At 34.8% G+C, this 22,253-nt stretch overlaps 3 protein-coding genes across 6 annotated transcripts; 1 reads left to right on the top strand and 2 right to left on the bottom strand.

Moving 5' to 3' along the window:
* Positions 1–202: 202 nt before the first annotated feature.
* Positions 203–12,714, bottom strand: LOC127244936 (glycine--tRNA ligase, chloroplastic/mitochondrial 2). Of its 3 annotated transcripts, XM_051265544.1 has the most exons (36): positions 12,403–12,711; positions 12,189–12,239; positions 11,672–11,739; positions 11,132–11,213; positions 10,941–11,004; positions 10,677–10,732; positions 10,419–10,496; positions 10,179–10,253; positions 10,035–10,105; positions 9,116–9,232; positions 8,910–9,011; positions 8,490–8,616; positions 8,183–8,266; positions 7,803–7,889; positions 7,297–7,398; positions 6,825–6,888; positions 6,321–6,376; positions 5,933–6,004; positions 5,436–5,518; positions 5,081–5,129; positions 4,651–4,713; positions 4,483–4,572; positions 4,324–4,410; positions 3,972–4,043; positions 3,813–3,871; positions 3,550–3,643; positions 3,110–3,328; positions 2,468–2,562; positions 2,164–2,254; positions 1,978–2,082; positions 1,779–1,817; positions 1,397–1,486; positions 1,096–1,197; positions 800–881; positions 637–722; positions 203–557 (listed from the first exon to the last, which is right to left on the bottom strand). In XM_051265544.1, exons 1-36 carry the CDS (start codon positions 12,646–12,648, stop codon positions 459–461), a joined length of 3,207 nt encoding a protein of 1,068 aa, XP_051121501.1. In that variant the 5' UTR covers positions 12,649–12,711; the 3' UTR covers positions 203–458. The 3 variants fall into 3 exon arrangements, 2 of the variants coding, with proteins under 2 accessions (XP_051121501.1, XP_051121510.1); XM_051265553.1 differs by lacking the exon at positions 12,403–12,711 and having other exon boundaries at positions 11,132–11,205; positions 12,189–12,242; XR_007837352.1 differs by lacking the exons at positions 203–557; positions 637–722; positions 800–881; positions 1,096–1,197 and having other exon boundaries at positions 2,205–2,254; positions 12,403–12,714.
* Positions 12,715–12,991: 277 nt separating this feature from the next.
* Positions 12,992–17,426, top strand: LOC127261627 (RGG repeats nuclear RNA binding protein A-like). Of its 2 annotated transcripts, XM_051290000.1 has the most exons (8): positions 12,992–13,446; positions 14,408–14,750; positions 14,853–14,918; positions 15,035–15,170; positions 15,289–15,444; positions 15,548–15,604; positions 15,712–15,914; positions 17,305–17,426. In XM_051290000.1, the coding sequence occupies exons 1-7, from the start codon at positions 13,233–13,235 to the stop codon at positions 15,892–15,894; spliced, it is 1,155 nt and encodes a 384-aa protein (XP_051145957.1). In that variant the 5' UTR covers positions 12,992–13,232; the 3' UTR covers positions 15,895–15,914; positions 17,305–17,426. The 2 variants fall into 2 exon arrangements, with proteins under 2 accessions (XP_051145957.1, XP_051145902.1); XM_051289945.1 differs by lacking the exon at positions 17,305–17,426 and having other exon boundaries at positions 15,712–16,181.
* LOC127261525 (uncharacterized) lies at positions 16,961–20,603 on the bottom strand. Its single transcript, XM_051289857.1, has 5 exons — positions 20,007–20,603; positions 19,073–19,504; positions 18,716–18,808; positions 17,940–18,079; positions 16,961–17,656 (listed from the first exon to the last, which is right to left on the bottom strand). Exons 1-5 carry the CDS (start codon positions 20,439–20,441, stop codon positions 17,206–17,208), a joined length of 1,551 nt encoding a protein of 516 aa, XP_051145814.1. The 5' UTR covers positions 20,442–20,603; the 3' UTR covers positions 16,961–17,205.
* Between the last annotated feature and the right edge of the window lie 1,650 nt (positions 20,604–22,253).

Below are 22,253 nucleotides of genomic sequence, written 5' to 3'. Positions count from 1 at the left end.
TAGTTCCATAAGTAAAAAATTTTCGTTGTTTTAATCCTCTAAAACAACAAAAAATTTTCACTTATAAAACTAATTTGCGCCACTTATAGGACTAAATGATAAGGAGACTTAAAAAAAAACAATTTATCCTATTTAATTTTATTTACAATATTATATTTAAATTTTAATTTCATATATATGAAAATTCAATACTAAACTCCCAAATAAACAACCTTCCATACCTCTCAAGTCTATTGTTTTTCAGAAAATAAAATTCACTACAAGCTTATTGAAGCAGAATGTATTTTTCTTTGAAAATTGTTAAAAATGTAATAATAAAATACAAATAATAAAATAATTTTACAACACAAGAAAATTTGTTCATGAGCATGAAATGTGATCCCAGGGGATGTCAAAAAACAAAGCAGCTCAGGGGCTGCCTAGCTCCAATTCATTGCGATCATCGCCGCTGCCGGGTTTTAGAAACCGGGCAAAATCGAGAGGTCCGCGATTCCCTTTGGAAGGTCGGAGATTCTCCGGAGGAGGGCAAGCCGGTTTGTTCTGATTTTCTCGTCTTCCTGCAACGAAAAAAACATTTGAAGCACAGAAATGGCAAAAATTTATGAGTGGCATCACGGTGTGTTCGAGTAGACTTACCACCATAACGAAGACATGGTTGAAGAAATCTTCGAGCGGTTGTACTAGACAGGAAGATGCCTCGGCAAAGTCATCGATGCTCATGTCTGCAATATGAGCACGGTTAGGCAACAAAAATAAAGTCGATGGAATGACTATGGGATTGCTCGAATGGAAAAGGTACCGGGGTGGATTTTACTCCTCAAGGACATGTACGTGCTCCATAGAGTTCGTTCTTCGTCCATTTGAAATGCTGATTCATCGACCTGATGAGATACATGTTTTGAATTTAGTAAAGATGAATGCAAAATGTGCCCAAGCTAGTAAAAAGTTCGATGCATATCCGCATGGAATGGGAACTGTGGTAATTTCCAATTCGACCATGAAAAGAATTTCGAAGAAGAGAGCTTCTAGGGAATGTCATTGAGGATTTCTGTAGGTATATGGACAGAGAAAACAGTTTAATCGAAGTTAAGGTACCTCGGAATCGACTGCAACATCCTTTCCACGTACAATTCTTGCTGGACGTGCATAAGCCTCGATGATTTTGGGGAGCAGCTCACCTTCTAACAAGGCATTCATCTGAAAAACAAAATCGACGGTCGCTATCATAGCAGCATTTACAGACAAGTTCAATAACTTGATAAAACTTGGTAACCAAAAAAAATAAGATATATATGCAAGGAAAAGAAAGCTTGATAATTATATATACAATTCGGAAATTATATATTATATATATATATAGAGAGAGAGAGAGAGAGAGTATAATATATACACTTACTTTATAAGCAGACTTGGTTGCTATACAAGGCCGATTGGCACGCTCTGCAAGAACACTGCGCACTGCTTCTGGATTTATTCCTTGGTCAATCTGTCAAATAAAGGCTAAAACCCATGAACACCGTATGAAAGAATTTTAACTACACCAAATGAGATAGGCTACAAAGCTCATCATACCATGGAGCTGAGAATTATTGGCTATTACTACTATTTTATTGTCATAGAGGACATTTGAAATACTACATCACTAGTTTCGGACATTGCATATAAAAGAAAGCTAGTATGGTGTCTAAGCAGGTTGCGATTTACTGACAGTCACCTTAGAACTGTTACACTCTCATACAAGATCACGTGAAAAAGGGTGCACAATAAAGCAAACATACCAAAAGTTGTTCGAGTCTCCTTGTTACAAATTGATGTACCTAAAAACAAACGAGGAAAATCACATTTGTTAGCTGAACTGATAAATTATTGATCAATGTGCTATATATTTATTTAATCGAAATAACTACACCGATGAAAGAAAGTGACAAACTATATATTCAAGAACATTTTGTGAAAATTTGTTAGAAAATAATATACTTCATCTATGGTTTGCTCTTCTACTTTTATGGGCTGAACTGCAGCAGCAAGTTCCAAGGCATGCCTTAGCTCCAAATTCTTATCAGTATCGACTAACAATTGCACCTACGGCACAATAAGGTAAGCATCATTTCCCTGGTCTCAGATGAAAATAGGATTTCAATGATTATATTGGTTAGGCCATACTAGACCGTAAGAGATTCTCCGCAAACCAAAGGGATCACTACCAGAGGTTGGCTGACAACCAGCAGCAAACAATCCAACAAGGCTATCCAACCTGCAGAAAAGGTATTGATGGAAACTAAGACAATCGAGGACCCAAAAATTAATGTAATTTGGATAACAATTTTAAGGATGCAGGCAGGGGGGTCGATCAAATATGTTCTAAGAAATTAATATAATTAATTGAAGTTGGACGCAGAGGTATGATGAGAGAATCTATAGGGATACATGGGAGATAATTATTATTCCCAAGTATCTTGTGCAATACCTGTCGGCTATTGCCAATACTCTGCCTGCATCAGTTTTTGGAAGTATATCTCCGGAAAATCGTGGAAGTGTAATTTCAAATAATGCATCTGCAACCTGATATTTAATGAAGGAAACTTAGAGAAACAAGGTATTTGATAAAAGAAAATGTCAATTCGGCTAGAAAATCCATTAAGCGTTTACAGTCAGTTAGATAGGTTATGAAGCAGAAAAGAAAACTTCTTAAAAGGCTGAAAAGAAGAAATAAGATTTCAATCTTTACTTTCGGGGGATTGCACATCCAGAAATGTATAGTTAGTGGAATATCATCAAAAGGGAAGGATCGGCAGTTTCCAAAGTCAATAATATATATCCATTCAGCACATCTTGACTACATGCATCTACCCAAATCCAATCCCCAATTCGAAATCAGTGTTAGAAATGAAAGCAGAATCATTCCCAGAACCATGTAAAGTAACATTATCAGCTGTAGTTTGTAGTGATATCATTCAAGTTCCTACGCTCTCTGCCTTATATTTAATATTCAGGAGTACATACATGATTACATGGAAAAAAGAATCTCAACATAAGTAGAGAAAAAAACATGAAAAATTGCAGCAAGTATTAAAAGAGTAAGTTAAGGAGGCAGAATATTGCTCACGACCTGTTCTGAGTAGCCATCTCTCAGAGAATAGTGCCGCCCCATTACCCCGGCAAGGGAGGTAAATTCTGTAACAACTGCAGATGACAGATCTGACATGGCTAAGGATGCAGCCACCTGAATGACTTGGAGTGCATCATCAGTTATCTCCAGTGGGATGGCAACTTGAGTAACCAACCCCTCGACCCGTGTCATCTTGTCCAGCATTGTCCCCAGCTTTTCCTATTTATCACTCATTTCAGGACAGATAACAAGCAACATTACAATTTTTTATTCAGCAGTTACAAAGTGCTATTATATTATTGTCTTTTAATATGCTAAAACAGTTTAGAACGAATTTGAGGTTTTGTTACATTTTCTTCATATATGAATATTATTTAGGCAAAGAGTTCAAAAAATTCTACGAATGACCAAGATACATTGTGAGTTTGATAGAAACTCACATGGAAAAGGATCCCCTTCAATTGATTTCGAAATTCAGAAAACCTCTTGCTTGTGTCCAACTCATAAAAAAACTTGGCATCTTCATATCGAGCTCTGCAGCCATATTAGAGTTTCTTAACCCATTGCCCAGAATCAATAGCATTTACAATTCTGTGCATAGTTTTTCAGCAAAACTATTTGTTGTAACGCTCATCAATCTAGATGCAGCAGGAAAAAAAAAAAGGGGAAGCTTAAACATTCCATATATGAAGTGTATATGGACCTGAGCACAGCTTCGTTTCCTTTCCTTACAACCATTTCATCAATTGTTCCATTTGCAACCTAGACAAAGAAACCGAGATACAAAAGTACCATTTAGAGCATGACAGCATATATGTATAATAAGATGGTATGGATACACTATATGATTAGCATTTCTCACAGCAATGAAATATGGCAATAGTTTTCCATCCTGATCGGTTATAGCAAAATATTTCTGATGCTTCTGCATAACCTGCATACACAATTCCATATGACAACATACCATGGTGAAAGTATGACACCGCGACACCACCATAAGCGCATTAAAAATTACAAAACAGCAGAGGAACTATCATGCAACTTTTCAAGCTGTGCGAAGAAATTAATCAGTAAACCTACATGATATATCAATTCAACAATGGTAAGTTCATCAACTTTCTAACGTGAAAGAATTACAAACAGAATTAGAGGAATGAAGAAGAAAGCATTAAAAGAGAAGAAATAATTTAGCTCTTACAAGTAGGAGCACAAACCATTATTAAGAGGTCCTTAGGAAGGTTTAGGAATGACTCACTAAACTTTCCAAGAACTGGACGAGGTGCTTCGACAAGATTTACAACCTAAACATAAAAAATAAGTGATTGTTATCCATGGAAAATGGTAATCAGAAACGTAGAGAATCCATTTCTCACCTCATCAAGTAAATTACTTTCTATTACAACGGAACCGTTAATGGTTTCAGCAATGGAAGTAGATTTATCCATGATCATCTTCTTGCGTTGCTGTGAAAATACAAATTCAAGCTCTTGGCCTTAAGGAATATACAAGAGCAGTAAAAGGAAAGAGATATCATTAATAACCTCCACATTGATTATTATTCCAGCATTCTTCATTGCATCAGTATAAGATTCAGCCGTTTCCACCTGGGATCGTGATAGCATACCCATGCAACGAATAAAAATATTAGAAAGACATTAAAGCAACTGTTTTTGTTCTTCCACATGAGATTGGTTACAAATTATTGAAAGCTATCTCATAAAGAACTCGCATCAATATGAAAAGGAGTCATACGATATACCCTTCCATATATAAAGAGAGAGACAAATGGTCATTAGTAGTGGTAAGTCATTAAGCATGTTCTATGTCAAAATAGATCTTTTATTCCCATCTTTCTAGGTTCCCTACTAAAAGGTACAATCATTTATACAAAATAGATATCTGAAATTATCTCTCTTTTCAGTTATTGTTCTGCCTTAGTTAATCATAGGGATTATGAATTGATCAATATACCTCAATTGTAGCAAATGGAGTATTTCGAAGTCCATGAGAAGCATCTCCACTGCAATTACAAAAACACTAATATAAGTACTATATATGCCTGCGTGATCCAAGACACGGTCATCCTCGCTATAAAGTCAACAAGTTCAAATCAAACAACTAAAATAGCTCACAAACAAGGTTAGGCAAACAGCACTTCCAAAAGTAGTATAAAGTATATGTATAAAGGCCCAAAAGAACTGGAAATAAAAATAAAAAAGATAAACATATATATATATATATATATATAGATGTTGTTTGACTCATGAATAAGAAAAGAGGTTAACAGAGAGCAAAGACTTTTAAATGGAAGCAGATTTAAACTTGCCTCAAAACACTGGCAAATGTAAATGGAACAATTACATCTCCATGCAGTGCCAATATCCATCGGATGGGCCTGCTGAACATAACCTGCTATGACATTATATGGGTTGAGTTATCCAACAACCAGTTACAAAGTGAAACAGGAATAAAAACCAGAAGAAACAACAGCAATTTAGCTTGTTATATGGATTATGGAATATTTTAACCACCAGCACAAGGCAATAGTCAAAGAAAATAAATCTTCCAATCATCAACAGTACCCAAGACTATATATATATATAAACAGAACCCAAGAATTTTTGCTACAGAAAAATTGCATGCTTGCCACAAAATGCATGCATAAAATGCCATATTCCACAATGAGATTCAAAGGAACAAGGCAGACTTAGAACCCAATGTTGGTCCTGCTCAAATCTATTTTTCATCTATTGCTATTACCATTTCATCTAAATACAGAAGGAAAAAAAAAAATGTACATATTATACTTAGAACATAACAAACCTCAGAGTTCCACCTCATTGACTTTGTAAATGATATTTTGCCAAGGGTCACAGGTAATTCTTCAGATAAAACCTGTTAAAATAATGACAGAATCAATATACAAGCAATGCAATCCAAAGATAAAGATTGAAGCTGTATAATGCCCTCAGTTAGGCAGGGTATCATTCACGTAGTGGCATAGGTGTTGGCAAGCTTTAAAGTGAGTAAAGTGCACGTAAGATGCCGCAAGGGCTATTTAAATGCTACGTTAACAGAAAACTAACAGTAAGAGATGAAATGGAATTCATCTCTTTTTGCCCCATACAACCATCTAGTCAAAGGTGGGTTTTAAAACAGATACCCTTTGTAACGTCAAGAGACAAGTAGAAAATAAGCTTGACCAAGTTACCTCCAAAGCAAGACGTGATGGTTCCATGGCACGAACATAAACAAATTCTGCCTTACCTGCAATGTATTTGAGTTTGTGCGAGAGAATAAGACATATACTCTAGGAAATGAAAACCAAAAGTGACTGCAAAATGATTATTGTTAAAATTAGAAACAACTACAAGATTGCTATATTGGACTCACTTTATCAAATACATAATTGATGAACTTGACAGCAAAGCACATCCTGGTATTCCATTTTAGAAGTAAGTCAATTAACTACAGTTCTTAAATCCCAAAAATAGGGCTTTCCTGTTGGTTGAGATGATTGGTGCACAATACATTATTGACAATAAAAGTCCTTTCTTTCTCATTCTTACAAACACAGACAAGAAGTATTTGATTAAGACAGACTAGTTTCAAACTTTTGATAATAGATCTCAGGATAGATAAACAAAGTTTTCCACCATAGTAAACATCTAGAGAAAAATCATTAATTAATAAAAGTTCAAAGACGTATTTGTACCTTCAACTCTTCTATAGAGAGAGCTTAAAGGCACTCCATTTCTGCGGCAAAAACCTTCAGCAGCCTGATCAATTACTGGAATTAGAAACTATATGTGACAAGGCAGCAACCAAGTCAAAAATCCAAGGTCGCAGATCCTGCCTATATAAGCTGCTCGCCACTCAAATAAGTTGACATAAAAGATGTAATTTTTAAAAGATCACAACTGCACATAGCATGCAAAAAGAAAATCATGCATATGTAGGCGGTATATGCTGCAATTTTGAAGGCAAAAAAAAAATAAAAAATAAAATTATCAAAGCCACACTGAAAACAAAGTTATTAGTGATATATTCAAGTCACAGAGATTACTTCATTGGCTTAACAACCCAATTCAAGAGCACAAAAGATTCCCTCACATGCTTAGATTAATCATATTTTACCAATCTAACAAGTATAGCATATTAAATCAATGAAATCCAGAGCATATGACCTTAGTAGGGTTTCCTTCCTGATCATATGCCTTTGATACAGGAGGCCCTCGAACCTCTACTTCATTTGCCACCTGCTTATCGATTAGGTTATCAACTTGAACCTGCATATTGAAATACAGAAAACTATTCTTAAGGGCATTGTAAACTTGGACCAAGGCAAATCTTAAGTAGATACTGCCTATTAGATGAAAATAAATAAATAAGTAAATAAAATTGACACGAAAGCTCATAGATGAGGAAAATGTGGTTGTTAGCTAGGATGAAACCCATCAATAGAGTGATAAAACAGATATCCTTACAAGTAATGATCGTTGTTCATGTTTAAATGTTGAAAGTATATAAAAATTGATAACACAAGGAGCAGTCACAACCATCTTGATTGAAGTCTCAAATCATGAAACAAGCTCAAATACGTAAATGCAATAGCTGAGATTGAGGAGTATTTGAAGCAATAAAAACATACAGCAAAATTAAGAATCAATATAAACATACAATTCAATCATACCACAAGTCTGCGAGGTGTTCCATATGTTTCTATATCCCCGTGATTTAATTTCTGCTTTTCTAGCAACTGCTTGACCAGATCTTTGAGCTACAATGAACAGGGCAGTATAACATTTACAAACTAGAAAGGTTGTTGGTATAAAACTCAGAATTATGAATGGATGGATCTCACAAAACAAACAGATTCTGTAAAATTCATTGTTTGATCTATAATTACAAGGTAAAAATCAATAAGAAAACAATAGATGCAAACAAAAGAAAAAGTATGGCAGGAAAATACTAGTCTGTATATTAAAGTACAGAAATGAAGCCTGTATACCATGCACATTAAGCTTACAAAAGCAAAATGAAAACAGATTGTATGGGAAAAATTCACATTACTTGACTGCAAGCATTAATGACATCATTTGGAGGTAACTCCTCAGTCCCAATCTCAAGAATCAAAGTCCTAGGCCCTGAAGAAACCTGCATGAAGTAACACAAAATCTATAACGAATAACCACAAAGAAAATTGGGTAGCAACCTATCATACAATTATCTTTTGGCAACAGCCACATTTGATTTTTAACTCAACTAAACCAATGATTTTTTAGCAGAAAATGGTTTCTCCTAACAATCCAAGACCACTGAATTCCTCATGCATAGATGAGATATCAACACATCTAAAAGACTAAAACTTTTAGAAAACCTTTTTCTTCAATTCCTCTATGTGTTCTTTCTGAAATCCATGATGATCGGGATGAGAAGCACTTCCCAATGGATGCCCAAGAGATTCCCTTGTCTTTAACCAAAGTTGTGCGCATTGGCGGGCTAAACTGAAGGTTACAAAAGGCAAATATTTAAGACATGATTTGCATTTTCCAACTACTATCATGCATGTAAAAGATCTAAGTATAAAATTATTCCATGTCTAAAATGAAAATTGATATAAATAGCAACCATCTAAAAAGACAAGTTCATAGTACTAACACATCAGAAGATAGAAACAATTGAGATGTCATTTCTTCCAGTTACATATATTTGAGACAGAGTTAATATTCCCAACTCAAAAGTTCGGTAAAACAAAAAGGCATGTATGGTATACATTAAAACAATCAGGATAGCTTACTTGCGCATGCGGCCAAAATAACGAGCACGTTCTGTTACCCCCACAAATCCTCTAGAATCCAATACATTGAAGGCATGCGAAGCCTTTAAAACCTGATCATACCTAGCATGATAGTATATATGAACAAATGAAAACTACAAATTCGCAGTGGAAGACATCAAAACTTATGACATGAAATTAAGGTGAGATAAAGTAAAGAAAAATACGCAGGAATTGGAAGCCCTAAGTTGAGCAAATGGCGAGCTTCTGCCTCAAATAAATCAAAATGGGTTTGGATATGATTCACGTTTGCATGCTCTAAATAATATGCACTCATTTCCTTCCTGAAACAGAGAACAAAAATGAAATTATACTTTGGCTGCATGAAACTAGTAACTTCATTGCCTCCATGCATGCAGAACTTATAGGATCCATTAACAATACTAAGAATCAAGTATATTGCATCATTTTAAATATTAGATAACATGCAATATAATCTAATGGAACAGTAAAATACAATTGTCTATTATAATTCAGTAGTGTGCTATCTTGAAAATCACCCGTTGTCGAACTAGGTATTTGTATCATGTTAAGAGAGAGAGCACAAGACCATTCATATGCTCAATAGTTATCTACACACACACACACACGCATATACACATGTATAAAACAACAGTTTTCTGGTATCACCAGATGAAAAGAATTGGCTGTGCAGTAGAATAAATATGTACTCTAAGGGTGTGTCTATTTTGTATGATTGGAATATAATACATGGTATTATTTTAATAGACTATTTGATCACAAGATAAAGTAACTCAATGTCTACTTTAATGAATTATTAGATAGGATTATTATTTTTTCCAAAAATATCATTGTTTATATGATATGATTATTGTTAACTTAGGTATTAGTGTAGGGGAAAATAGTCTGTAGCATTAATATTGCCTTAGGATAATTTAATTCCATCCATCTAAGAGTGATTAATAATTCTTAATTATCTATCATTATGGAGGCTTTACTTTATCCCGAGCCATAATAAGTAAAAGCAAGCAAGTGATTATGTTAGATAAAAGAATATTATCTACCCCAATAATTCATAGTAAAAATACCCTAAAATAACATTAAATTTTGAATCAGCATACTAACTCATTTTCCAGGAAAAGCTCCCCATATGTTATTCCATCAGCATACTGAATCTTCTTGAAGTGGTCCACTCCCTGCAAAGAAATATTTTGAAACATCATGAGTGCATGTTTTAGGGCAGGATACAAGCTAATGACAACATGAAACCTGAAGTAACATGAGAATCCTTTCAAGGCCATAGGTGATCTCCACTGAAACAGGCATCAGTTGAATACTTCCAGCCTGAATTTGGTATTCAAATGAAGACATGCAACAGTCATCGTATGATACTCAATCGACTCATCACAGGCAATAAGTAATTTCACATAAAAATAACAAGTATATTATTGTTAGCAAGCAACAATAAATGATCAACTGTAACAGTACAAGGGATTGACAAAGAAAAACCTGTTGGAAGTAGGTGAATTGAGTAATCTCCATTCCATCCATCCAAATTTCCCAGCCTAAACCCCATGCACCTAATACCTACTAGGAAGAAACAACTGCTAAAACATGTATACTCTACATTGAGAAACCAAGCAGATTTATGAAGCAAGCAAAGTTGCTGAATATTGGTATAATCAACCAAATGTGCAACCTCAGAAATCCTTCTATGGAATATATGTGTGATTTATATGATGTTATAGAAGTGAAATAAAGCCTCACCGGGCTCTCCCAGTTATCCTCAACAAATCGAATGTCGTGATCGTTAACATTGATACCTATCAATTTTTAAAGAAAACTTGATCAAAAACAAATGCAGATGCTTACAGAAACATGAAAATACAATAGGAACTTCTTCTACGATTTCTCATTAAGTATTATAATATGCTCTAAAACATAGCTAGGAGATTAACTATATTGCTCCATACAAACACCACTATATTCTAAGAACAGTAACCAAAAAAATGCTTCACAGCAATACAGAACCTAAAGCTGACAAGCTCCGGATGAAGAGGTCCTGAGAATTCCCAGGATCAGGCTTTAATATCACCTGACACAAATGAAGTTAACATTACAATGGAAACAATAACATCTTAATAGACTAAATGAATTGACGAAGCTTTCGCGAGTGGCAAAAAAGAATCATGTTCCATGATACAGGCAATATTATCGTTTACCTGGAATTGGGTGTGCCTTTGAAGTCTGTTAGGGTTTTCACCATAACGACTATCATCGGGTCTGATACTTGGTTCTACATAGCTTCCACCATAAAAACCACATCAGAACATTCTCAAGTAAATGAAAACTAAAAAAACCTAAATTTTTAGGTAATGTTAACTTGGGGAATTTGAAGAAATTTAAGTTTAAAATAAGTCGGACTCAGAAGGCGCACAAATTTTTATAAAGATCTTGTTTGAAAGTAATAAATGGTTGAAAGGTTTTCTCAATTGAATCTTCTTGAAGTTTTCATTTTAAACCAAAAGCAGCAGATGCCAGATGATGTTTTCTTCACAGATGATGTTAACTTTTGAAGTTCGTTATGAGGAAAGGAAAAGAATAGACAGATAGTAGATTCAAAGGTAGAATCTTAGAAGTTATGAAGTTTTCATAGAAAGCTCTTTTGAAGATAATGTATGATCAATCATTGTTCTCAATTGGGTCATCTTGGAATACTCGCTAGTTGGATTATTTAAACGTGACCAAAAAAGCATACTTACGCAACATTCCATGGTTCAGGACCAAGAACCCTTAGATACGTAAGTGGGTTCATAGTTCCAGCTCCAACCTGGAAAACAGTGTCAAACCTTGAGGTACGCCAACAATTGCATAAAACATCAACAAGCTATATTTTGTATTAAAAAACTAGTGAATAAGAACAGTAGGAGAACAGATCCACTCTTAGAACTAATTCACAAACCCGTAGCATAGATGATACGTCTTATACAAACATAGTAACATCCAATATCCACATGGTAAGAACTTTCATCCTCAGCTACAAATAACACCACAGCAATATGGCAAAGATATTCCCTCACAGGACATTTCCAACCTCACATTACATGTAGCAAATTCAAAATGATAAAGCTCCTATTGAAACCGCCAAAAAGGAAAATCCATCCATACTTCATCATTTGATTAAAAATTCCATCTTTGGAAAAAAAAAAAAAATGGTATAAAAAAAATTATGCTGAAACCAATATCGTCAGAAATACAAGAAGACCAAGACGCGAGTACCTCTGTGTTGCTACATTGCATCACAGCACATCCGACTGAAGCCCAGTATTCCTGAAAAACAAAAATATTAATGAACAACATACATAGCTTTAATCATCATGGCGATTTCCATCAAATTTTCTTCAAATAGACAAAAACGCGAACAGTACAGACATCAGAATCCTTTCCAGCAACATATTAATTTACAAATTTTACATCCACCCACAAAACAAACCTGGAGGCGTTGAATGGATTGTTGGAAAGTGAGAACAGATGATGACAGTCCTGGCTTCTGTTTCTCCTGCTCCGAATGAGTAGACACAGCAGGCGCAACAGAAGAAGAAGAATAATTGAAATTGCCGGAGGAAAAGCAATTCCGCCTAAACTTAAGAAGCGGAATCGGATTGATGAACAACGGCCCACGCTTCCGGTGAGAATTCTTCAGAATTGAAGTCACGAATGGCAGTGACAGCACCGCCATTTTCAAGAGTTAGCAGTGTACAGAATGGAGGATTGGGCAATGGCAAAGAAAGGGTTTATCCAAGAATTTACCGAAAAAATAAAAACGTGATTTTTCAATAGCGTTTGTAAAAGTTTACCAAAAAAAACGAATTTTACATTTAAGCGCTTTTTACATTTGGGCTGTGCTCAAGTGGGCTAAGGTTTTTTAACTTAATATTAGGCTCAGGCCCAAATTTACTGGGCCATATAATAAAGCACAAGCCCATTAAAGAGAGGCTGGCAATTGGATAGTAGGGGCATAAATGTAATTTAAGGCAATATAGATATTATATAAATAAATATAATATTGAAAAAGATCTCTCTGTTTTGTATACACGAGCTTGCAGATAAACCTCACTCACTTTCTTTCTCTCTCTCTACTGAGCATTGCGGCTAGGGTTTCGCCAAACCCTAATTTCCTCTCGATTATCCAGACAATCCTGTGCTGGTTTTCTTTCAGATCTGTTTATTCGATTTAAGTTAACCATGAATAAAACGGTAAGTTAATCTTTTTGTTGTGTAATTTGGAGTTGGGGATTTGTTTGCGTTGCTGCGGGGGGAGAAATGGCGACGCTCAACCCATTTGATTTGCTGGGGGACGACGATGCGGAGGATCCGTCGCTTTTGATTGCGGCACAGCAACAGAAGGTGGTTGAATCGAAGAAAACGCAGGCTGCGTCGGGTAAGCCTGCCGCAGCCGGAAAACAGGCGGCGACTCAGCCGAAGGCGGCTGCGCAGCCTAAGCTCCCTTCCAAGCCCCTCCCCCCATCTCAGGCTGGTCAGTTTTTAATAGATTTGTTCGGTGTTTTTGATATTTGCCAGCGTTTGTGGATTCCTGCCGTGAAATCAATTTAGAATCTTTCTTTTATCGGTTCTTTTTTTTTAATGAAAAAATTTAATTATTGATAGGAATTGGATTGAACTATTCTCCCAAAACAGGAATTTTTGCATTCGTGAATGGAACTATTTTTAATTTTGTAATAGAGGGAAACTAATGGATGTTTTGATTTTGAATATTTTTCTTCGAAGATGTTATGATTCGTTTGAAGTTTTACCAGAAATTGCAGTGCTTGCATGGTGTTGAAAAATACAATAACACACCTTATGTAAATAGATTTTTAAAGTAGTAGTTTCCTATATTGTGCACCAACTACAACTGTAGTGCAAAAGAATGAACATTATCTTGTCTTTTTGCATCTTTACTAATCTGACGTTCAAATAAAACTTAAATGCAAGTTCTCAAGAAATCGATTTTATGTTTCATGTTTAAAACTAGAAATTTGGGATTTTGCTCATTGCCCCTTTTTCTGATAATATTGGCCAATCAAGTGTAATGTTTGGCGATGGCCAAGATTTCTTCTTAGAAATAAATAAATATTTATTGGATGCAGGGTAGCCATTCAGTTGAATTGTGATGTTCTATTAAGTTTCTTTTGTAAACAATCATGTGAACAATTACTGGCAAATGAATATTTCATTTATCATAACTAGGAGAATCCAAAATTTGTGGATGCACCCAAGGCAAATCTCAAACATGTTCTGTGTATGGCTATTTCCAAATGCTGAAAAATTACTATATTATCTCTGCATTGTGTAGCTTCTGCCCGATTTAGTTCTTGTTCTTCCTACTAATTAATTAAACAGCATTATCACTATACTTCAAATTTCAATTTGTTATCTTATCTGCCTGTTTGCATATTTCTTATATTTGTTATCCTTTCTATTGTTCATCAATATAGTTCGAGAGGCCAAATCTGAATTTTCTAGAGGCGGCCGAGGTGGACGGGGTTATGGCCGTGGTGGACGGGGTACTGGTGGTGGATCCTTCAGAGACTCGGCCAATAATGAGAATTCCTATGGGAGCAGGGAAATAACCTCTGGTCAAGGTGCACCTGATGAAGTTGATGGGAGAAGGCCTTATGAAAGGCGTGGTGGCTATGGAGGACCTCGTGGTTCTTTCCGTGGTGGTGGTGGTGGTGGTGGTGGAGGTCGCCGAGGTGGTTTTAACAATGAAGAAGATGGAGAAGGAGATCAAGACCGCCCTCGCAGACCATTTGATCGCCGCAGTGGAACTGGACGTGGGTATGGATGATATTTTTTTTTGCTTCTCAGTATCATACTATCATTTTTGCAGTTTTAAAAATTAGATATATGTTTGTTTAATAATAACTTGTGGACATACAGGAATGAATTCAAACGGGAAGGAGCTGGCAAAGGAAACTGGGGAACTCAGGACGATGCAATTGTAGAGTGAGTAGTTATCTGTGCCTTAGTACCTTAAACTTCACTGATTCAATCTTGCATTAATTCATCTTTTGCTTATGTTTCCTTCACTGATTACAATTTTTATTTATTTTTTTAACTAGAGCATCAGAGGAAGTTCCTATTGAAGGTGAGAAACCTATTAATGTGGAAAAGCCCGCTGGAGATGAGGAGACTCCGGCAGATGGAGACAAGGAAGCTCCCACAAATGAAGCTGAAGAGAAGGAACCTGAGGATAAGGTGAAGAATGTGTAAAATTGTATTTTTCCCCTTTATCGTTACTAGCAATTCTCTCACTTTATTTCACCTCTAGATAAATGTGTATTTTTTTAATCATCGGCTTGATATTTGAATGCAGGAGATGACACTGGAAGAGTATGAGAAGCTTCAGGAGGAGAAACGAAAGCCTCTGCTGGCTCTGAAATCTGAGGAAAGAAAGGTCGATCCATCAGAGTTTGCAGCTATGCAGCCACTTTCCAACAAGAAATCCAACGATGATATATTCATCAAATTGGTGAGTCCATTTTTCACACTACCAAATCTTGAAGAACAGTTATTTAACTAGCAAAATCATACATTCTTACATCTCAAGGGTTTCCCCCGTCCCCTCTTTGCAGGGTTCCGAGAAGGACAAAAAGAAAGAGCTATCCGAGAAAGAAGAGAGAGCCAAAAAGGTACATTATTTTAAAACAGCCTCAGCATCAAGTTTGAAAAGACTACTTGATAATAACCTGAATCGGATAACTTTTTTTCTGAATATTATTGTTTTTCCCGGGTCTAGTCTCTGAGCATCAACGAGTTCTTGAAGCCGGCTGAGGGTGAGAGGTACTATTCTGGAGGGCGTGGTCGTGGACGTGGCCGTGGTTCTAGAGGAGGCTACAGTGGAGGCAGCGATACGTACAACAGTGCAAGAGCACCTGCAATTGAGGATCCCGGGCAGTTCCCGACCCTCGGTGGGAAATGAGAAGATGACAGGGCAAGGAGGTAAGTGGAATAATGGAGTCTTTTCTGTGTCGAAGAAGTTTTTAAGTTTATGGTTTTAAAATGTACATCTGTGGTTCCCTTTGCCATTGCCATTCCCATTCCCATTCCCATGTAGCATCATCATCTTCAGCTTTCCTTCCCCTGAAAAATTGTGTTTTTATGTTCTTTGCTTTGGTCTGAACCATAATTATTTCATGACTCGGATATGTGAAAAAACTCAGTTTTGTTTTTATTGAATGTGGACAAAAAAAAACACGTTTTCCTGTTTCTGTTACTTTTTTTTTATTATTGTGGGGGGAGTGGGGTGGGTGTGGCTATGAAAAAATGAAGTTTCATGAGCTCAATTTTACTTTGATGAGATCAAAGTGTTTGTTTTGATTGTGAATTTTTTGAGGTGGAAAATGGCACTTAGAATGTCATTGTCATGTTTTTGTTTTTAATTTTCCTCAAAGTGTTTCTATCAATCGCATTTTCATTCAAAGCGTGGTATTAATAATGACTTTACTTAAAAATACAAATCAACGGTAAATAAACAATCTTTCATTGAGTATTTGGGTATTTATTTTTGTGTTTATTTTTTATGATAAAAAAAACATATGTATGATATATATTCTTTTTACTAAATTAGCTTATAATTATATAACTCACCTTTTCAAAAAAGTTTTTCTACTTTTAATTTTCTTTATTTTTTAATTGTTATTTAAAAATTATTATTTATCTCACATATATAAATATATTTTATATTATAGTAGTTATTAATTGTATTTATATATTTTTGCTATTTTTATTTAGAATGATTTTTTTATAAATATTATTTAAAAAATATAATATGCATGTTAATGCAATATATATATAATATATTTTATTCATTAAAGAAAAATAACAATTAAAAAGAAAAGCTCCATTTTGTTTCAGAATTTTATTTTATTTTTTTCCGTTTAATTACTGTACTCATGAGTTCTTCAAAAAAAATTAGACTTTTTTTATTTGCATAGCATGACATTAAATCACGATGCAAACACAAACCAAAGTAGACACCCTCCCCATGCAGCTTAAAAGCTACTCTTAGTGTCACCATTTCAAATTGCAATTTACAACCTATAAAATAAAAAAGCCTAAAATGGCTGGAACAATTATACCCTCTACAACAACCATGCCAACATAGGTATATTTCTCGACTTAAAAATGATGTAATAATGTTCTACTATAACTATACTTCCAACTAGTCATGCATGCAGTGGATGAAAATTTATCTACCACAAAAAAAAAAAGTGTTAGTAACAACTTACATTTACATAGGAGGAGGGTTGGTCCATCTTCTCTTCATCTCGGATTTCCATCGAACCTCCTTAAGCTTTCCATCTAATCCATAATCCCTTTCCATTACAAGGTTGATTCCTTCATCCGAATACCATCCCACACCAATACAAAGGATCCCGTCCTCCCCCACGTCAACATAAGTAGTCACACCCCCCGGTAACCACAAGATTGTTACATCTTGCATGTCCAGCATCTCTTCCTCCCCGAAGTAAACAAGATTATCGGGCAAGCTTCTGTTCTTAAGATTTTCCGTGCAGAGGTACACGTATGGTGTGCTGCTGACTTCCTCCTCCTCCATTGATGCTGTGCCTTCGTCGTAAATTGGTGTGGCGCTTACCTCAAACACCTTCCATGATCCGCTTAGGTCAGATGGTTGGACCCTCTTCCTTTGAGAAAATGGCTTCAAATCCAGTTCCATTTCACTGTCACAGCAATTATCATCTTTTAAGTGTAATGAAGTTATACTTTAGCGACAAGATTTGAATTTTAATTTAAATAGTATTTTGATATAATGTTTTGTGAGAATACATAATGTATTTTTATTGAGAATCATGCTGTGATTTTGATTTGAAATCAAAACCAAACAAACCCTTGGATTTTTTAACAAAAAGAAAAAATTGTATACACTGTTCTTAAACAAACTTATGGGACAACAAATCCATCCAAAATTCAAAAATAAAAAATATAAATTCTTTGATCTGATACCTGGTGTCGGGGATATTGGCTGGACTAACCCATTCTTCTTCGTAAACAGCAACCCTTAGTATCTGAATATCTGAACCGCCATTGGTGAATTCAATGGTATGCACAACTCGCAATCTTTTGTGGCAACCTTTAACCAGACACTAGAAAATAAACAAGAATAAAGTAATGCAAATGAATAAATTATAATTCCTAGTTTTGAAATGAGGGAAGGAAAAAAAAAAGGATGATTAACAACCTAAATAAAGTTTAATAGCATTCGGATATAATGCTGGTTTTATTCAGTACAATAAGATTTATGATAAATGCACTTTTGGCATTCCATTAAAAGAAAAATGGCTCGAGGCTGGGGAGAATTGCATGGAGGTGACCTTGGTTCACAACAAAAAATTATTGATACCTAAAACTATCCTATATGTGTATCCAATACATTTAGTGAGGGAATTGGCGCCAAAATAGCAGATTCTAACATGTTAATATAATATATAAAACAAAAAGAGTTGTACGAATCAGTATCTTGGATGGCAAAAAATTTGGCAGGCATACCATTGATGAAGATGAATTTATTCATGTTTTCATCTGAAAGTGAAATCTGGTTAGAAATTAACATTTTTCAGTGGTATATTATTACAAATGCTATTGAGTGACAAATGTCAACCAATTGCCAGACAGAAAACGACTCTTGGTAAAACTTGCCATCATAACATACATGAGGTTGAGAAGATAAGCCACATAAAGTATAAGTAACAAAATACACTCGAGAGCATAGAGAATCATACTTGTTCAAACTTGAAAGTTGGGGAAAGGTAATATTTAGACTCATCAAATTCACCAATTGGAATATTAACTGGGCCTCTGGAATAAGATCCATCCTGCAAATTCATTTCCAAAAGTGATTAGAGGAAATCCAAACCTATGCGAAGTAATGACAAAGGGAGAAAGGAAAAATCATACATTGACGTCACTGCAAACATTTAATATGATGTAATTATATGCTTCCTAGGACATGGAAGAAATCTTGATTTCAGCGCATACCTCATTTGTGTTTGTCAAGTGATCATGTATTAAGTTATGTTATACTGATATGACAAATAGAGAATTTATGTCAATATGAAAACAAGTTGAGTGGTTTGTACCTCAAAGAAAACAAGACCGGGTTCCATACCCATGTCATCTTCTTCCATAATATCACTTTTTCCAAAGTCAAAAGATTCTATTGTTGGCAATGAATGATCCATCTGTCTTCCTCTGTCAGACGTCTCCTTTGCTGTGGAAGATGCACCGTATTTCTTGTTTCCAAAACCAATTCCATTATTTTTAGCTTCCCCATAAGGATTAAGCGTAACCCAGTTTATTTTTCTCTTTATTTCAGAATGCTGAATTCCAGAAGTAGATGGCTTGGCCTGAATGTGAGACAATGTATAGCAGTCAAATAAGGTTTCATTCGCACTCCCCATCTCAATTGGCTCCATTTCCGCAGTTACAGGAGAATACACTGCTCCCACTCCCTTCCATATCCCGCTGATGCTACTTGCAAACGTATGCCATGCCGGCCGAATAACTGGTTCCTGTTACAAATGAGAGTAAAAAATGACTGTAATATTAAACCAGCTCCACTGAGAAAAGTGAGAGTTTGGAATTTATGCAAATATTCAAACTATCGCACATTAAAATTTAAAGTTGGATCAAAATGTTATCAATTTGTGCTCCTATGGCATGTGTGGATTGTAAAATTTTAAATTTTCTCATTGAAATAAGAAATTCCAGAATAAACAAGGTGAAGTCAGAACAGAGGAATTTGAAAAACCAAAGAAAGAAACACCAAATGAAACTTGATATCTAATCCCGGGATTACCTACAACCTCACCATTTTTGCCTGAATTTTTCCATACATCACACTAGCTTTCAAGATACCTTGTGCAGGAGCTTATCACTTATGAAATACATTAGCTAGTTTTATATTATAGAGATGTAATGGATATCATCTCAGTTAGAACACAAGCAAATGAGAGAATCCAAAACTGAAGAAAATTAGGCAAATTGAATGTGCTCACAGGCAGCTGATAATACCTGCGTCTGTAAAACAGTTTCAACCTCCATCAACATGGTACCAGACACCAGAACTCGTTCACCTTTCCTGTTCGCACTCCTCACACGCTTACCTCCCCTTTTTCTCCGCGTCCTCGTTCTCTCCTTCCCCTCAACTTTCGATCTCTCGTTGTCAATACTCCACACATTGTCTTTCCCCTTAGCTTGAGCTCTTCCTCTCCCGCTTCCACCGGTAGCGTCACAATTCTCGATTGAGCTTTCACGGCTGTTCACATGGGGATTATTCCTGCCGCTGAAACTGCAGGAAATAAAAGGATAAGAGCGACACGTGAGGTTAGCTGCCGAGAAATTGGGTCGATGATCCGCGTGATTTCCAGAGCAGTGCCGCTGGTAGGGGGATTTCTGAAATAGACTAGTGCTGAAGGTTCTGCAAGCATCAATGCACGGCGATGTCATTGCTTTAGCTATGTGCGCGCTTAACAGAATTTGGTAGCTCGATTTTAGGGTTTAGGGTTTTGAGATTATTCTAGAAAGAATGAAACTGCAGTCACTCCCTCGGATAGGGTTGAGAATTTTGCAACGGCAGAGAAGTTTTGAATATGCTATGAATTTAACTGTTCCCTCACTCAACAAAAATTAGCTCAGTTAGCTCATAAAGTATTTAAAGTCGGCAAATAAAAATATATATATATATTTTATTAAAAGAATAAAATATAAAATGATAATGTGAATATTTTAAAATTTTAGTTAGTAACTATATAAAAATATATATATAATATATAATATAATAAAATTAATGGTATTTTTTTATAATAAGTATTAAATAAAATATAATACTACTAATTATTGAAATTTCTTTTTAAATAATAAAGTAGATTTAATCGACACATAAAAAAATATATATATAAACGATTGTAATTATTTTCGAGGGGATGGGATCATAACTATGATAGAGGCTCGGATTATACTGGAAGTTTTGGTAGTATTCATTATTAATATTATTATTTCCACTATCATTCGGGGGAGTGAGCCTTTACTAAATTAACTAGTTGATAAAGTAAGTTATATTAAACAAATTATATTTGACAAATAAAAATTCTACAGAACGAAGTTTGAATTCGTAATTTTACGATTAAGAGTCCATCTCAAATCATCAAATCATTATTCACGAGACTTGTAAATGTAAATTTTTAGGTAAAACAAGTCACGCTAAGGATGTGTTTGTTTTGAGGATTTTATAAGATTTTATTATTCATTCAATTTCTTTTTTTAAATATCAAAATCAAATATTTATTTTTTATATTATACTAAAAATCAATTTTACATTCAAAACATCGACAAATATTTATATCACATCGTACAATTATTTAAATTCAAATTTTTTACTATTCAAATACCAACTCAAAATCCAAATTCCAAACAAACACACACTTAATTTTTTACTATTCAAATACCAACTCAAACTAATTTTACTTAGGATGTGTTTGTTTGGGGTTTGGATTTTGAGTTGGTATTTTGAATAGCAAAAACTTTGAATTTAAATAGTTGTATGATGTGATATAAATATTTGTCGATGTTTTGAATGTAAAATAAACAAACATACACTAAATTTTTTACTATTCAAATACCAACTCAAACTAATTTTACTTAGGGTGTGTTTGTTTGGGGTTTGGATTTTGAGTTGGTATCTAAATAGTAAAAAAACTTTGAATTTAAATAGTTGTATGCTGTGATATAAATATTTGTCGATGTTTTGAATGTAAAATGAATTTTTAGTATAATATAAAAAAATAGGTGTTTGATTTGATATTTTTGGAGAAAAAAAATAAAATAAATAGTAAAAATTAAATTCAATCTCCCAAACAAACACACCCTAGGTAAACTATGCATGACAGATGAAGTTGAAGACGTCCAAGTTTGATGCCTAATGTGATAATCTTATTTGCTTCCTGAATTTGTTTACCCCATTATATATAATTAATTTTAATCAATTAAATTAAACAAATGATTAGATTAAAAATTTTCAAATAAAAAAGACTAAGTTTTATTGAAATTTTTTCAAAAACCTATTTCAATTTCACCTTCGTACTATTATAAATAACCAAATAAAGTTCGAACTTTCAAGAGTAAAGCAATAGCTAAACTCGCGGATTTGAGTATCAACGACTTTAGTTGAAACTCTCTGCAATACAGTAAGAAACGTTACCGGCCACGGTAAAGCAGAATACGAGTCCACGTGGCAATAGGTGGTTGGCCCAGATGGAACGG

Source organism: Andrographis paniculata, unplaced genomic scaffold (assembly GCF_009805555.1).
Source record: "Andrographis paniculata isolate CXL003 unplaced genomic scaffold, ASM980555v1 Contig10END, whole genome shotgun sequence".
NCBI classification, from domain to species: Eukaryota; Viridiplantae; Streptophyta; class Magnoliopsida; order Lamiales; family Acanthaceae; genus Andrographis; species Andrographis paniculata.
The sequence above is the reverse complement of the archived record's forward strand: the minus strand, read 5'-3'. Positions and strand labels throughout refer to the sequence as shown.

What these genes read in the sequence shown, in the direction of transcription:
- LOC127244936 (XM_051265544.1), bottom strand. Translation starts at nt 12,648, where the DNA reads ATGGCGGTGCTGTCACTGCCATTCGTGACTTCAATTCTGAAGAATTCT. An exon ending in TATTTTGGCCGCATGCGCAA is followed by an intron (nt 8,617 to 8,909) that starts GTAAGCTATCCT and finishes TGTAACCTTCAG; the next exon opens with TTTAGCCCGCCAATGCGCAC. An exon ending in TCTCTATAGAAGAGTTGAAG is followed by an intron (nt 6,377 to 6,824) that starts GTACAAATACGT and finishes AATACATTGCAG; the next exon opens with GTAAGGCAGAATTTGTTTAT.
- LOC127261627 (XM_051290000.1), top strand. Translation starts at nt 13,233, where the DNA reads ATGGCGACGCTCAACCCATTTGATTTGCTGGGGGACGACGATGCGGAG. An exon ending in CCTCCCCCCATCTCAGGCTG is followed by an intron (nt 13,447 to 14,407) that starts GTCAGTTTTTAA and finishes TCATCAATATAG; the next exon opens with TTCGAGAGGCCAAATCTGAA. An exon ending in AAGAAGAGAGAGCCAAAAAG is followed by an intron (nt 15,605 to 15,711) that starts GTACATTATTTT and finishes TCCCGGGTCTAG; the next exon opens with TCTCTGAGCATCAACGAGTT.
- LOC127261525 (XM_051289857.1), bottom strand. Translation starts at nt 20,441, where the DNA reads ATGACATCGCCGTGCATTGATGCTTGCAGAACCTTCAGCACTAGTCTA. An exon ending in CCGGTCTTGTTTTCTTTGAG is followed by an intron (nt 18,809 to 19,072) that starts GTACAAACCACT and finishes ATGAATTTGCAG; the next exon opens with GATGGATCTTATTCCAGAGG. An exon ending in CAACTTTCAAGTTTGAACAA is followed by an intron (nt 18,080 to 18,715) that starts GTATGATTCTCT and finishes TTTATTTTCTAG; the next exon opens with TGTCTGGTTAAAGGTTGCCA.